At 48.7% G+C, this 16,581-nt stretch overlaps 1 protein-coding gene across 2 annotated transcripts in view; it reads left to right on the forward strand.

Moving 5' to 3' along the window:
- The window catches only part of CNIH3 (cornichon family AMPA receptor auxiliary protein 3), a 123,414-nt gene extending 106,833 nt beyond the window's left edge, over positions 1 to 16,581 (forward strand). For both annotated transcript variants that reach the window (XM_043924645.1, XM_043924646.1), the window contains 3 exons: positions 5,104 to 5,216; positions 9,676 to 9,819; positions 15,358 to 16,581. In XM_043924645.1, coding sequence (XP_043780580.1) covers positions 5,104 to 5,216; positions 9,676 to 9,819; positions 15,358 to 15,385 — 285 coding nt within the window. In that variant the 3' untranslated portion in view covers positions 15,386 to 16,581. The remainder of the gene's footprint in view (positions 1 to 5,103; positions 5,217 to 9,675; positions 9,820 to 15,357) is intronic.

A 16,581-nucleotide genomic window follows, 5' to 3' on the forward strand; every position in this document is an offset into this window, starting at 1 on the left:
ACAGATGAGGGAAATAAGTCTCAGCGTGGTTACTTGCTTTTCTCAGTATCACACCGTCGATCATTATGTAACTGGTAAGAATTTATATAACACGTTGAGATAGGGGCTAATATTTTTAGCCCAATGTGATCACAGCAGAAAAGCTTGTTGTCTGAGTCAACAGGGTTCATTGAGAGATGGGTGGTCTCACAGCTGACACTGCCTTCAAGCTACATGCAGCCCTGGGACCTTCCCCTTGACTTCTATGGCTTGGCTCTTAGGGTGTTTGGCCCCAGCCAGACTTATCCCAGCCCCTCAGAAATCCTGCCCTACTGGGATGCTGGTGGGAGCCAGGAGTGCATCCCACCACTAGGGGTGCTTGGCATCACCTCTCCACCTTCACCATCTCCTCCTCCTCAGTCTTAGGGAATCCACTCTCTCCCTAGGGAGCTTCATTCCTTTGCTTCAACTCCAAGCATTCCCTCTCTCTCTTTTCTCTCCCTTTAGGGGTTAGAAGAGCTTCTCCTCCTGCTCCCAGGCCCTTCTCCACCACAATGAAATAAGACAGACATCGATACATTATTACAGTATTCTCCCATCATGAGTAAAGGTTACCAGTCAGCTGCAAAATCACTTGGAGGCTAAAGCCACTAATGAATGGATACATGAATGAATGAGATGATGCTTAAGTAGAAAGACAATAAAACCCCTGGGGAAAGCAAGGTGGTGGGTGAACGTTTAGAGCTGAGCGGAGTGTGGCACATATAGGAGAGAGGAGGTAGCTTTCTGCTGGAGAGCAGTGTCCAGGGACAGAAACCCGGGAAAAGGTGCTTGCACCAGCCTTGGGAGGATGTGCTGGGGCCGTTCTCCAGTAGGGGACATAGACCAGTAGGGGGCAGTAGAAATTTAAAAAGGGAAAGCAAATCCAAGTGGCTGTGAAGAAGAAATGGCAAGATTTGCAAACAGTGGGGTGAGAAATGGATGAGACAGAGAAGCCAGAGATGGCTATTGTTAGCAGAAATTGGACATTTAGGAGATAAAGTTTACAGGTGCTGGAAGGAGAGTGGGCTTTCAGCCCCAGGTGTTTGCAAACTATCTGGATGGAAGCATCTGCCAGGAACTGGAAATTAAGGACTAGAATCTGGGCAGGGAGTCAGGATAGGTGATCCTCACCAGACACCGCATCCATCCTCTTAGAGGCCATGGAAGAAGCTTGCGGGTGTGGGTGAACCCTTTGAGGTCTTCACTGACAAGTGTCTGAGCTTTGCTAGTGAGCTCTGAGAACTTCACGTGAGACAGCGAGCAGGGTGGAGTGGCAGGAGGCTGTTTTTTGTCACCGTACTCTGCAGTTTGTGATGGCGACACACAAGGGCTGCAGCCCCGGGGGATGAGAAGGCTGGGCCCCAGCAGGAGGCGAATAAAATGAACATTTACCCAGAGCTTGGCTTGCATCAGGCATGGCCTTAATCCACTCAGTGGTGACTAATTAGCCTTTTAGGTGGGCTTGTGCAGAACCCACCCAGGTGGTGACTGTCACCTCTTTCTTTTGTCCCACCGTTTCCTGTTCCTGGAGAGCTGACTTCTGGCTTCCTCGTGTGGTTAGGTTTTACTCATCCTTTCAAGTTTCCTGGATTCTGCCTTGATGACGAAACCTTCCGTGAGCGCCCCTGGTTGGAGTGAATTGCAGTCTTTTCAGCAATCTCACAATACCTATATCGAGACCACTTATTTAGTATTTATGACTCTGTAAAGCAAGGTGTAATGAGACACAGGAATTCAATAGACCGGGGCCTGTATGAAGCAGTTCCTCTGTTTGTTGTATGAAAGAATGAGATTGGCAGCATTCAACAGCTCATCTTATGAAGGAAACAGTACTTTCCATTGAAGGGGATGACTCAGGATGGTGGGGGGACAGTGAGTGCTCCCCTCAGTGTTCCTGTAGTTGGCCAGGGAGATTCAGGGGCAGTCTTTGTAGAAGAGTGAGATAAGCAGTGTTGGGATGGGACAGCTAGTCCAAACAGCTCACACGGAAAATAAGCATTATGCGCACTTGGTGATCATTCAGCCCCTGCCTCAGTGTACACAATGCTGGTGAAAGGAAGGGCGGGCTGCTCATCAGGGGGAGTCACCACTTTGCTCTTCCCACTGATTACTCATCCTGTACCAGATAAGATGGGTTAAATGATGCTCTGGTAAGAAACAGCTCCCACATCTCAGTAGCATAGAATGCAGTGCAGTGGTTAAGACTCCATGCTTCCACGGGCAGGTGGATTGGAATCCTGATCAGGGAACTAAGATCCTGCATGCTGCATGGCTTGGCCAAACAAACAAACCAAGCAACCATAAAAAATGAAACAAAACACCCAACAACAACAAAAACGCAAACCAAACCCAGCCCCCCAAACCGCATTTCTTTCTTGTTCAGGCTGGGTGTCCCTCCCCGGCTGCCCCAGCACCTCTTTCCTCACTTATGGCTTCTGGATGATGGAGGACCCTCCACCCTAAGTGTGTTTTGCTGTGTCGTAGGGGAGAGAAAGAGACCCCGGAGCGCTTTGTCTTGGCTGGTAAATCCTCCGGCCGTTTCTGTTCACAGCCCTTCGGTGACATCCCAAGGGCAGATGCAGGAAGTGTGTGTGGGGCGGGGAGTGGATGAGGGATGAGGGGAGCCAGCGGGGGGCAGGGGGTCAGCAGTAACGCCCACTCTGCAGGCCCGGGGCACGTGGCCCGGCTGAGGTTCACTGGGTCCAGGAGAAACAGTCCCGCCACAGGACCGGGGCCCCCTGGGGAAGCGGGAGAGAAACAATGCGTGGACGTAAAGGGCACCCTTGCTGTCCCTCCTGCAAGGGTGCTGCTCAGCGTTAGGCAGAGGCAGCCGGGAGAAGCCACCCCAAGAGCAGCACAGATTCTCAGTTTTTATCCTCTGTGGACCCAGGTGGCCTCCATTAAACAGTTTTCCTCGGTGTGGTGACAGTGACGAATCCTCCCTGCTCAGAAGGTTGCAGCTTCCACTATAAATCAAGCTCCGAAGAGAGAAGCAGTGATGGTGATGAATAGGGGGACCTGTAATCAGTCGGAGATTTGTCACTGGAGCTGCAGACGGGGATGATCCAGGCCCGTGGTGGCTGTCTCTTAACATGTTAATTACCTCGGCATAAGTGTCTGAAATTGATGATTAAAAAATGAAGAGATGTAAGTAGTAGAGGTCACAGACAGTGCCTCCTGGAGCTGGCAGGCTGAGAACTAGAGGAGGGAGGAGGGGGATTTTCTCTTTAAGCAGCAGGAGGTAAAGAGGTGCCTTGGCTGGACACAGATGGGGTTGGTAAAGATGGCTGCAAGGTCCTGGGAGGAGAAATGATGGGACATACCCCCTCCATACCAGGTGGTCCAGGCTCACAGGGGCTGGCTGTGTCCAGTCCCCCACTGAGGTCACTGCGGGCTCTTGTATGTTGATTCTAGAATTACTGCCTGAGAATTGTAAGATGTGGGTCAATGCAGTTCATTCTTCTCTGGATTTGAGAAGAAAAAAGATGCCACTTACAAAATGCATTACTTACACGTGTGCCTCTGCATGTATTTATTTCAAATGCATGTCCCTCACTGTATCTGTCATCTGGGGCAGTTGGCTAATCTGACTAAAGTGAGAGATGAAAGAGACCGAGGTCGTGTTCTTTCCCTGAGATGGGACAGTTAGAGGCAGTTTGTTTCCCACCCAGAGAAATTTTGGTTTGTGGCCACAGGCTACATCCCTGATGCCAGCCAGCCATGCTCCAACCACATGCACATGGTCAGTTCAGTTGATTTTGCCAAATACTTGGTAAGTCTCTACTAAGTGCAAAAAAGCACTTTGCACATGGACATGAGAAAAGAATAGAAAATAGAGTTTGGCTAGGACAGTTTATAGACTTGTGGAGTAGACCCTGGAAGAGATCTAGGTGTGTTGAGAGGTGGGAGGAAGGTCATGACTCCATCATGGACATGGAGAATCCCCCTGGGTGAGGGTCAGAAAGCATCCTGTGGGGCTGAGAGCTTTAGGGTTGGGAGGTGGTGCAGTGGGATGGGTAGAGCTTCCATTAGAAAGTTGAGTTTGAGACAGGTCTTGAAGGATGGTTAGAATATGCTAGCTGGACCAAAGCGTTCATCATGGTCTAAACAATGCACAGAGACTAACCACTCCCCACCCCAACATAGATGTATACATTCATTAAATACTCATTCATTAAATATTTATTCCTCTATGAATGAGAAAGATGGTACATTTGTATCTCTATTTTAGGGTTTCCTTGCTACTTGCCTGGGTGCCAGATTTCTCTTTTATAGTCACTTTGATTTCTGTTTCAACTTTACTTTCTGTTAAGATGTAACCACCCTTAGGACGGAGTGGTTCACAGTTGTTGAGCTCTTTTTACCATTTACACCAGTGTGGGTGGATTGGGGTCAGGAGGTTTAGTCTTCCTGCTGGTCACCTTCTGCCATCTGACCCTTCTTGATCTGGGCTGGACTTTTTTCCCTCCGGAGGTTAAAGTTTCCCTTTTATCATCATTACATGTTGTTCCTCTCAGGTTCCTCTTGATCCATCCACCATCAAGCAAAATGCCATTTCCCCAACTCTCCTTTATTTGAACTAAATAGTTGGATACAACTTAAGTGACTTAGCACATGTGCCCACATATTAATATTTGCTTTAGGTTTGTGAGTCTCTATATGTGAATGCATAGGGGCTAGGAAAACAGGAGCAGGGCAGTTGTTGAATCACTGAAAACCCTATCAGTGTTTCTTCCAGCGGGTCCTGCCCTGGGTCAGACATCACAGGGGCCGATGGCCTCTTCTGCTTCTCCCAGGGGTCATCCACGGGTGACCCCCTGGAGCAAGTGCCCTGTTCTGGTATGTAGGGTGCTGAGGGCCTCTGTCCATTTAGGGCTGGGTATAAGGCATGGCTCTGGTCACATAAAGAGGAAAAATGACCAGAAGTGGCCGGGGGCAATGACTCTGTGATACCGTGTAGGAGCTGGGGCTGTGTGTCATCAGCACGTTGGAGGCAGTGTCCAGGCAGACGTCAGCTGCTGTAGAGGCCGGAGAGACTTCTCCCCCCTGTCACTCAGGCCTGTGTCTCTGCTTCCCCTTCAGCTGGTGCTGCCAGAATACTCCATCCACAGCCTCTTCTGCGTCATGTTCCTGTGTGCTCAGGAGTGGCTCACCCTGGGGCTGAACGTCCCTCTACTTTTCTATCACTTCTGGAGGTAAGTCTGCTTGGGACTGTTCCGTCCTTCCCTTTCCTGCTCGGGCGGCCTGCCCTCCAGAGATGACATCCCCCACATGGACCAGCCAGCGAGTGCCTTCCTCTCACCCCTTCCGGGGTGACCCTGCCCCCAAAGCCTTCTCTGCAAGCTGCTCTCAGACAGCAGTCCAGTAAGTCCAGTAAGGGAAGGTCCGTCCTATAGATTCCACTAACCACAGCCTCTACCCTCACAGATCAGCGTTAAAGGCAGCTCTACTATAGCATTATTCACAGTAGCCACAAAGGAGACAAAACTGAGGCTTCCCAGGTGGCTCAGTGACCTAGAATCCGCCTGCCAAGCGGGAGACATAAGAGATGTGGGTTTGATCCCTGGGTCAAGAAGATCCCCTGGAGAAGGAAATGGCAACCCACTCCAGTTTTCTTGCCTGGAAAACCCCATGGACAGAGGAGTCTGGCTGGCTACAGTCCATGGGGTCGCAAAGAGTCAGACACAACTTAGCAACTAAACAACAACAACAAAGACACAGCTCAAATGTCCATCAAAAGATGAATGGACAAACAAAAGGTGATATAGCCTTACAATGGAGTAGTATTGGGCAATAAAAAGCAATAAGTACTGATACGTGTGACACCATGGACAAAGCCTGAAAAAATTACAAGTGAAAGAAGTGAGGTGAAAGTCACTCTCTCATGTCTGACTCTCGACCCCATGGACTATACAGTCCATGGAATTCTAAAGGCCAAAATACTTGAGTGGGTAGCATTTCCCTTCTCCAAAGGATCTTCCCAACCCAAGGATCGAACCCAGGTCTTTCATATTGCAGGTGGATTCTTTACCAGCTGAGCCACAAGGAAAGAAGACAGTCACAAAAAGCCATTTATAATAAATGTCTGAAATAGGCAGATCTATAGAGATGGAAAGTAGAGTGGGGATTGCCAGGGGCTGGAAGGGAGAGGGAGTGAGGAGTGACTGCTGACGGGTACACTGTTTTCTTTTGAAATTGATGAAAATGTTCTGAAATTAGATACTGGTGATGTAGTACAATGCTGTGAATATATTAAAAACCACTGAATTGTATACTGTTTTTTGGAATTGTATACTTTTAAAAGGTGAATTTTTTGGCATAGGAATTATATCTTAATAAAAATAACCCACCTACCAGATGGGCTATGTTTTCTGGGACAGTTCTGGTTTTAAATGTTCTATTCCCTGCTAAGACCATGCATCAGATCATGTGATTTGGGCTTTTTGTAAAAGAAAATCACCATATGGGTATAGAGGTGGGTTGGGGGTGGGGGAAGCATATACCAATGTAGTAAAAGATGCAATTGTACAGATAAATTAGCCACACTTTCGGTCCCCCACAAACATTTAATCATTGTCATTATACCACACAGCGTAGCCTGTATTTAGTCACGTCTAGAACATTCACTCCTTCATTTAGCAAACATATGGAACACATACTACAGGCCAGACATTGTGGGGGATTCCAAGATGAATGTAAAATATAACGATACCTTCAAGGAATATGTACCCTAGTGGTGGAGGGAAATATATTCTTACCAGGTGTATGAGGAGCATGGGTAGAATGTAGAGAAATGGAGGGGTAGCACTGGGGAACCTGGAAAAGCACATTCGAGGTTAAGGAACTAACCTGTGCAAAGGCTCAGAGGTAAGAGAGCTCCTGGCGTTCTGGGGAGCAGCGGTTGTTCAGAGTGGTTGGCCGTGGGGTTCTGAGATGAAAGGGAGCAGAGACGGGGTTGACAGCTGGCGATCAGGAGTGGAGGGTCTGAAATGACTTGATAGGAAGTTGGAATTCGTTTCTTCTGTAGGGACTGGATAGCTCTCAGAAGCTTTCCAGGAGGAAAATGACATTGCCGGATCCAAATTTTAGGATGGTGACCCTGACAGCAGTGGGAAGGCTGGGTAGGAGGGTGAAATTTTAAGGACGAAATCTAATTAGGAGGTTCTGATGAAATTCCAGGTGGAAAGAATAATGAAGGCTTGTCCCAGGTAGTGGAAGTTGGGATGGAGAGAGAAGAGGGGGAGAGGTCTGGAGAGGTAAACTGGACATAATTTGGCCGATGTTTGGAAACAGGAGGTGAGAAAGAGGGGGCGTGTCAAGGCGGGGTGGCTAGGAGGTGACCAAGATGCAGGATGCAGGTTTAGGGAGGGATGAAGATGATTCAGTTACATACAAAAGTCCTTTTATATAAAGGTAACCTGCTAAAATCTGAATTTAAAGAGAAGTCAAATAGAAACATTATGGTGTTGAAATGGATTGCGTACCCACCCAGAGACTTTCCATGTCTGCCTCCTCCAATATCCACAACAAAAGGGTGGGTTGTACACACAGGTCACTAAGACTTACCAAGGTTAAGTCACAACCCAGCATCACTCAGCTGGGACATGGCAGGGCCATTTCTGTAGGGAACACAGGTCATGTCCTTGTCACCCGAGGGCTGGCTCTTCTCCCTCTAAAAGTCATTTGTCCCAAAGTTCTTCAAACAGTGCGTTGTTAACCCGGGTTATCAAAAATGTGGTTTATTTAGCGAAGTTTGGTCAGTGCACTGATTCTTAGGGCTACCACCACTGCAAAAGGAAGGGGGGGAGAGCCAACCGTGCCGTTACACTTGCAACGTTTCCATGTTTAAGGGAGTGACTGCAGTCTTCTTGCCAGTAGGAAGGTAGCCTTATGTTTTTGAATCCCCGACAGATCTAGCCTAGTTCTGGCAGTTTGTAAGCACCCAGAAAATGAAAGAAAAAAGATTGAGGAGGGGAAGTGTCCTTTACAAATCAGAGTCCTTGAACCCCCCTCTTTCTGCTCACCTCTCCTTTCCGAAGGCCCAGCCCAGCGATGTTTCCTGGGGCAGTTAAAGCCCCCTCTGCCTTAGCCCTCAGTTTGCGTAATTGCAAGTAGGACGGCAGTACTTTTGTTCAGCACCTGTTCTTCGAGATTATTTGGACCCATCCCTTCACACAGTTGTCACAACAGCCCTTTGGAGAAGGCAGTTTCAGCCCCATTTTACAGATGTGGAAGTTGGGGTTCAGAGAGGTTAATGGCTGACCCAAAGAAGCTCAGTCCCTGGGCCACTCAGCCACTCAGCCACCCTTGCCTCCACTTAATGATGTCACCTGGGAACAAGGCCACAGCAAAAGCAAATAGGTTTTGAAATCTGCTCCTGGGAAGAGGAGCGGTGAGTGGCCCGGAGGGCTGTGAGCTGGCAGATGTCATTGAATCTGGCTTGTGATTTCCTCTCGGCACGGCGTGGATGACAGATAATGTCAGCGTAGTCCTCTGAAGGGGATGAAGAGGGAACTGAAATATCAGCTCCGGGAGTTGCTGCGTGACAGGGATGCTCTTCAAAGCCGGTGTGATTAAGCCCGTCAGACCCCTCGCCTGGTCCTCCATTTCCCTCGAGGACCACGGCGGGACCCAGAGCCTCACAGGAGCCATTAATTTGCACCCGGCTTCCTGATTCCCTCACCAGACTGACAAAAAAGCAGCTGCAGAGCGATTTCAGCTGCACTTTGTTCTCTGGCTTTGAATGAGGTGCTGGCTGAGACCCTGGGGGCAGTGTCTTTGTAAGGGCCAGACAGATGGACAGTCTCAGGGGCAGGACTCACCTCCTGCCTGACCACTTCCCAAGGTCTCACCCAGCACAGCCGGAGTCTCTCCCCTCCTGTGAGCACTGCTGGTTCACGCTGAGCCAAGACGATGTTTTGAAGATGACAAGTCTGCGTTTGCCCCCTCCTCCCAGAGCTCTCTGGGCTCACCCAGTTTCCCTCTGGAGCAGCGCTCTCCCTGCAATGGCCAAGGTTCTTTTTATTGTTCTGGGTCCTTCTCTCAAGGAGAAAATTACCTGTAAACTCATCCACACTCAAGTGGGAATGTGATGTCCCTTCCAGAGTATTCGGGATTTTAAAAGAGGGTCTGGGAAGAGGATAATCCAAAACAAATTAATGTTTAATCCGAAGTAATGAATATTTATGGTAGAATTGTGGTACAGCAACACTGGGAGGCAGAGATGCAACTGACGTCCACACACACCTGTGCCCCGAGTGATGCCCAGATCTGTACACATAGCAGACCACCCCCCCCCCACCTGCCCACAGCATGGCAGACCACCCCTCACCCACCCACATCCCTGGAGAAAGCAGGCTCTTCCTGGTACCTCCTAAGTGACACTGTTTCCTCTGTCAGAGCACCTGTGTGTGGGGCGAGTGTGGCGCTGGTGGATCTGCATATTCAGGTGTTACCTGCTGGAGGATAGTGGTTGAGCCACTGTTCAGTGATTCCTGGGCTGTATTTTGGGCAGTGATTCTGGCAGAATGCAGATGACTGCCTGGCAGTGATTCCTCAGAGGGAAGCCAGGCATCAGGAGGACTCAGCCTGGATGACTTCCCATGTCCCTCCCAAGTCTCAGAGCCGATGACAGCGTGTCTGCTCTCCCTGCAGGTATTTCCACTGTCCAGCAGACAGCTCCGAGCTCGCCTATGACCCACCGGTGGTCATGAACGCAGACACCTTGAGTTACTGTCAGAAGGAGGCGTGGTGTAAGCTGGCCTTCTATCTCCTCTCCTTTTTCTACTACCTTTACTGGTGAGTTTCTGCTCCTCTTGGTGGATTTGACTCCTGTAGCAAGTGGAGGGGATGTCAGGCCTTTGTGCACTGGAGTCCTGGCCTGTCGGGGGCGGTTGGAGCCAGCTAACGGTTTCTGTGTGAAGGAGACGGAGGGGTACAAGGCCCTGCCTTGCCAGCTGACTGGTGCAACCGTTGAGCTACACGGTGAGAACACATTCTGCCAGCCCCTCTTAGGAGATTGTTGGTAAAGCGCACTTGGTTATTCCTCCGTAGGGCTCTCTGCCCCCAGCAGCTCCACAGCTCAGACAGTCAGGTCACCAGTGGCCGCGGATGCATAGCCTTATCGCCCCTTGCCCCCTAGTTTCATGTGAAAGCATTCTTGGGGACCATAACAGAGACCCCCTGAGGCAGTCACGCTTCACAAGTGGGCGTTTTGGGTCCTTAAATGCCTATACTCACAATTTTCCCAATATTATGTAACACCACTCTAATTAAATAAAACATGCTGACTTCGTAGTTCTGTTTCAAGAGTCTCCCCTCTTTGCACTTCACTTCTGAGTAGAACATCCTAATGAAGTGGATAGCTATAAACAGACCATCTTGTGGTTTGATACCCCAGGAAGTGCCTTTTCTGAAAATGTCTCCTCCTCCTTCCTGTTCCTTTTTGGGCTCATCCCTGAGGTGTCTCACCTGTCACTTTGCTCTCCTGTCCCTATCTGCATCAGGCCACAATATCTCCAAGTACCCAGCACTATCCTCAAAGTGGTCTGGTCGACAGTAGCCAGGTGAGGAAGAAGGGCCTGCCTTGGAGTTTGGGTTAGGCTGAGGCAGGTGGGAAGCAGCTGCATTTACCCAGTATTAAACAACCCAATCAAAAAGTGGGCAGAAGACCCAAACAGACATTTCTCCAAAGAAGACATACAGATTGCTAATAAACACACAAAAAGACGCTCAGCGTTGCTCATTATTAGAGAAATGCAAATCAAAACTATGATGAGGTGTCACCTCACACTGGTCAGAATGGCCATCATCAAAAATCTACAAACAATAAATGCTGGAGAAGGTGTGGATAAAAGGGAACCCTCTTGCATTGTTGGTGGGAATGTAAATTGGTATTAACCACTATGGAGAACAGCATGGAGATTCCTTAAAAAAGTAGCAATAAAACTATCATATGACCCAACAATCCCACTATTGCACATGGATACCCTGAGGAAACCATAACTGAAAGAGGCACATGTACCCCAATGTTCATTGTAGCACCATTTACAGTAGCTAGGACATGGAAGCACCCTAGATGTCCATCAACAGATGAGTGGATAAGGAAGTTGTGGTACATATATATAATGGAATATTACTAAGCCATGAAAAGGAATGCATTTGAGTCAGTTCTGTTGAGGTGAACGAACCTGGAGCCTATTATACCGTGTGAAGTAGGTCAGAAAGAGAAAAACAAATATTGTATATTAATGCATATATGTGGAATTTAGAAAGATGGTACACATTTGCAGGGCAGCAGTGGGGATACAGACATAGAATAGACTTGTGGACACAATGGGGAAATGACAGGGAGAGACGAATTGAAAGAGTAAAATTGAAACATGTACATTACCATGTATAAAATATATAGCCAGTGGGGATTTGCTCTGTGACACATGGAGCTCAAACCCAGTGCTCTCTGACAACCTCAAGGGGTGGAATGGGGTAGGAGGGGATAAAAGGGAGGGGACATGTGTATACCCATGACTGACTCATTCATGTTGATGTATGGCAGAAACTAACACAACATTGTAAAGCAATTATCCGCCAATTAAAAATTTTAAAAAAGCCAAGCCATGCTTTGAGCTAAAGAGCTTGATATATATTGCCTAGTGTATGAGCTAAATGTTATTATTGCCCTCATGTTGACAATGAGGAAACTGAGTCTGAGACATTAGATCATTTTCCCATGGTCACAGCTCATAGTGACAAAGCTGGAAGTCCCTCTCAAGTTCAGTCCCAAAGACTGAGCTCTTAACTGGTGGCTCTTAGAAAATCTTTCTTGTTGTTTAGTTGCTCATTTGTGTTCAACGCTTTGTGACCCCATGGACTGCAGCATGCCAGGCTTCCCTGTCCTTCACCATCTCCCGGAGTTTGCTCATACTCATGTCCATTGAGTCAGTGATACCATCCAACCATCTCATCCTTTGTCACCCTTTTCTCCTCCTTCCCTCAATCTTTCCTAGCATTAGGGTCTTTATCAATGAATTGGCTCTTCCCATCAGGTGGCCAAAGCATTGGAGCTTCAGCATCAGTCCTTCCAGTGAATAGTCAGGGTTGATTTCCTTTAGGGAAACCTTTAGAAAAGTCTTTATTGAAATGTGGTCTTTGGATCTTCTGCCTTAGGATCAGGGGGTGAGGAGGGTATGCTCTTTAACAGAGCAGGTTCTTGGTCTCAGATCTGCTGATTCAGAATTGCACGGCTACGCATCGTCTTGGAGATGCTGCTTGCTCCACCTCCTCTCCTCTCTGCATCCCCGGGGTCCAGAAGACTCAGAGGCGCTGCATCTATAACTTCTTCTGGAATAACTCAGCCCTGGAGGTGATTCAGAATATTCTACCACATTCTTGTTGGAGTCAAGGGTTGGTTCAGGCTCAGGGTGACCCTTCCGTCTTCTTCCTGGATGGAATGTCCTGGTACATTGCCTATTTCAATTTGCAAGGAGCCTAAGGGTCTCTGAAGCCTCTCTGGAGCTTTCTAAGGTGCCCAGAAGATTGGCCCAAGTCTCTCAATGAAAGCTGGCTCAGACTGCTTCTGATCTTGGGAAGCCTGCAGAAGGTGACTAAAGGTTTCATGGGCTTAGCGATTCGCTCACCTTGGGCTAACGGGGAGATTAAGTTTCCTCACTGGAGTGTGCTCAGCTTCTTTGTGGGGCTGTGGGCAGTCCCTGCTGCTGAGTCATAGGCGAGGGGCCTGTCCCCAGAGGCAGTGTTCCCTCTTCAAAGCCAGCAGAACAAGGAAAGAACTTTCCCCCAATCCTGCCCTGTTCACTGGGGGTCCTCTTTAGTCTGGATGGCAGATCAAGCTCCCTCACTTCAGTTTTGTTGCAGTAACTGCTGGAACTCAAGGTACTGGAAGGAAGAAGGCATAGGAGTCCTCATGACTTTGCTGTCTGTCTGCTGAGCTATGGGGGCAGTACTGGGGCTCCTGCCTGTTAAATGGCTGTGATCATCCTGTAACTGACCATGTTCCAGACATTCTGTTTGACTGTCTGTCCTTTAGTTCAGTTTGGCTCTGCCTTTATGTTTCCTTCATTAATGACTTTGTTTCCAAAACAAAAGGGGAAACAGCTTCTTCTCCCGCCTTTCTGTGACCCTGGGTGGCAATCAGGGTTCTGCCTTCCTTGTTGAACCTGACTTCTTGGTGCTCTTCAGAGCTCCTCACAGACCCTGTTTCTTGTACCTCAGGGGCTCCCAGCCCCTTAGATCCTAGTAGTGAGCACACGCCTGTCAGCCCAGGCCACTCTCACAAGGACAGAAGTGGATCCACGTGCACGGAGAGCTGCTTCTGAGCCGAACACAATGATGGACCCAAGTGATAGCCACTGGGAGCCCTGTAAAGGAGGGGTTTGGATTTTACAGTTTGAGGTTCCTGATGGGTTCCTAACGAGATCATGGAGATTAAGAAATGTGTCGAAGGTCCTAACTGACAGTTAGCAGTTGACCCCGGAGCCTGGACTCTGCCCACTATGTCACGTGAACCACCCCATCCAGTGCCACCCCCTCCTCAGGTTGCCTTGTGGACCAGGAGACCTTTGCAGGTTCCGTGGGATGGGGGTTGTGCATGTGTGCTAAGTCACTTCCGTCGTGTCTGATTCTTTGCAAGCCTATGAACCGTAGCCCGGCAAGCTCCTCTGTCCATGGGATTCTCCAGGCAAGAATACTGGAGTGCGTTGCCATGTCCTTCTCCAGGAGGTCTTCCTAACCCAGGGGTCAAACTAGAGTCCCTTTCATCTCCTGCACTGGCAGGTAGATTCCTTACCACTAGCGCCACCTAGGAAACCCCAGGATAGGGGCTACTTAATACTAATGCTAATATTAAAATCAAAACCAATAGAAACTGGCTAGTCCGGTGTGGATTCTGCCTGTTGAGCATAAAGGCCTTTTCAAATTAAGGGTGTAAACCAGAATGATACTAATGGCTAAGTAGCACCACCCTCCTACCCAGTTACTCTGGGTCGTGCCTGCCTCCTCTCCTGTTCGTTTCTCTCTCTCTGGTTATGTTATTTATGATGTACTTGATGGCAGAGACTTCATCTGTTTCATTCATCTCTGTAGCTGCAGTGCCCTGGTTGTGCCCAGCACATAGTAGGTGCTCGCTCAATCGTTTTTGTTGCTACAGCTTAACTGCAGCCTCCCTCTGGGCAGTGGATGGGGCTGCATACTCCATCATTGTTTCCCAGCACTGAGAATAGGGACTGGCACTCAGGAGCCACTCAGTAAATATTGAATGAGTGTGGGAAGGAAAGTGAGTAAACCAATACTGTGAAGCTCAGTGTTAAAATGGAAGGAGCACTGGCTTTGGTATTGGGACGTGGCTCCTCGCCTGGCTGTGTGACCTTGAGAGATCCACTTTTCCGCTGACCCCCGTATTTCCCCGTGTCAACTAAGACCTTTCTCGCTCCAGGCCTGAGCAGTGAGGCTCTGTGAGCATGAGGTGTACCAGGTTCTCAAAGGCAGAACTTGAGCTACTCAGAAGGGCTTCGTTGGGGCTTTGCATCTGGAGAAGGTTAGAAGCAAAACTTTCAGTTTCATTGTCTTTGATTTTGTTTCTTAGATTTTCTTTTCTTCTCTCTATATTGTAAAAGAGCTGTTTTTCTTTCTGCCAGATAGAGTGTATATTTTGGTATAGAACCCTCTTCCTTGTTGCAGAATTAGCTTGCAGCCCTAAGAGCACTAAGGGAGGGGGTGTGTGACCCCCTCCTCGGTGGTATTGAAACACCACCGTAGGACACATTCTCTTAATGCATGTTTAATGCCGGGACTTTGTTAAAAACAAGAGGGCCAGGGAATTAACCAGCTAAGAACTCATTTAGTTTGTGAGCCCAGAGGGCCTGTGTTCACACACACGGCCCTACAGTCATGATGGTGAGCTTCTCCCCAGCACTGACATATTAACCAGCATAATCTGGGAGCCCCTGGACACGGCCATCACATATGCATGTGGCAGCTGGTGGCATAAAGAATCCACGGCACCCCGGACCTCTGGGGACCTGCCCTGCAATTGCAGAAAAGAGGAATAGCAGCCATAATCATTATCCTGTTGAGAATAGTGAGAGACGCTCAGAGCAGTCATATCTCTCATCCAAGGGGCACAGTGTGGCCTTGTAACAATGGTTACACGAGGTGGGAAGTAGAAGAGGAAAGAGTTTGGGGAGCAGATAACTTACTCTAGTGACAGGAATGAGAAAGAAGCCAGGGGTCTGGCTTCTGGAAGGTACCTCTTTTAAGGGCCATCTAAGTCCTTTGTGGGCTCCCACTAATGCCGTCTTTTTTCCCTCTTCTTTTTGCATCCAGCATGATCTACACTTTAGTGAGCTCTTAACTCGAAGACCACGCACATCCACAGAGACTGAGATGGGAGAGGCCCGAGGCTGTGCAGTCCATCCTGCTGGTGACGGGAGCAGGGACCAGTGTGGGGATGTGACAGACAGAGATGGGCAGATACTCGGAATTGAGAGCCGGAAGCAGGCAGCAGCCAGCGGCCGAGCCAGCCCGCTGTCACATGTGTTTTGCCCTGTGTACCAGCCTTCCGCATTCGCACCCCACACTTGGCCTGTAGATCCCTTCTGGGCAGCAGGGGCACGTGGGGTGATGAAACACGAAACCTCTTCTGAATGAGAATTGCTGCTTCCTGAATCCCCTTTAAGGAAAGTCTCCCTGAAGTTCATGCTGCGTTCCTGGTCTGTGGGTGTGATGGCTGGAAGGCTGGAGGGTGCCCTCCGAGGAACTGGGTGACCCAGAATCAAGGCTGCGTCTGTGGGACCGATTGAAGATGGATGTCATGGACTTACCTGAGACTCTTGAGTTTCTTCTAAGTCCTGGCCACGCCCTTCACTTCAATGGGAGGGGCCTGGAAGGCGTGCAGACTTGCCTTGGGCTGTAACCAGCCTTGAGTCTGCAAGGGTGTCTGTTTTTCTGCTCTGCTTTGTAAGAGCCCAGAGATGTTGGGAACTGAGTTTGGGGCGGTATGTTGGTAAAGAATTATGGCCAAAATCAGAAGTGGGGGCTGGGAAGTGGGAAGGGGGAAATTGTAGGAAAAATGATTTTTTAAAATACTGATGACATGTTCAAAGTGTTAATTCTTCGCCACCACAAACTGTACTGTTTTGTTGTCATCCCAAACCATCACAGGGTCACTGAAAGCGAGTCAATTAATCAACACTAGTCAAAACTACTAACTTTTAAGGCTTCCCAAACAGTTCTGAGGACAGAAAGAGCTGGTGTGGCAGTTCTGTGCTGTGGGCATCCGGCCGCTGAGAAGTGAGACAACATAATTATAGCTTCATTGATGATGCAGCATCATTCGTGCTCTTTGGTTCAACATGAGGACATTAGTTCATTTAGAATTTTCCATTCAACGTTCTCTCCTTCTTGGGTAGGAGTTGTACTCGGGGGTTGTAAATAATGACAAGGCTGAGATTTCTATTATGTTTAAAATGGGCACCATGATTTTGACCTTATTTCTCCAAATTCCCTTCTTTTCTTGTGTTTGACATACACAGGCTATTTATACATGTA

This window comes from Cervus elaphus, chromosome 14, assembly GCF_910594005.1.
Source record: "Cervus elaphus chromosome 14, mCerEla1.1, whole genome shotgun sequence".
Lineage (NCBI taxonomy): Eukaryota > Metazoa > Chordata > Mammalia > Artiodactyla > Cervidae > Cervus > Cervus elaphus.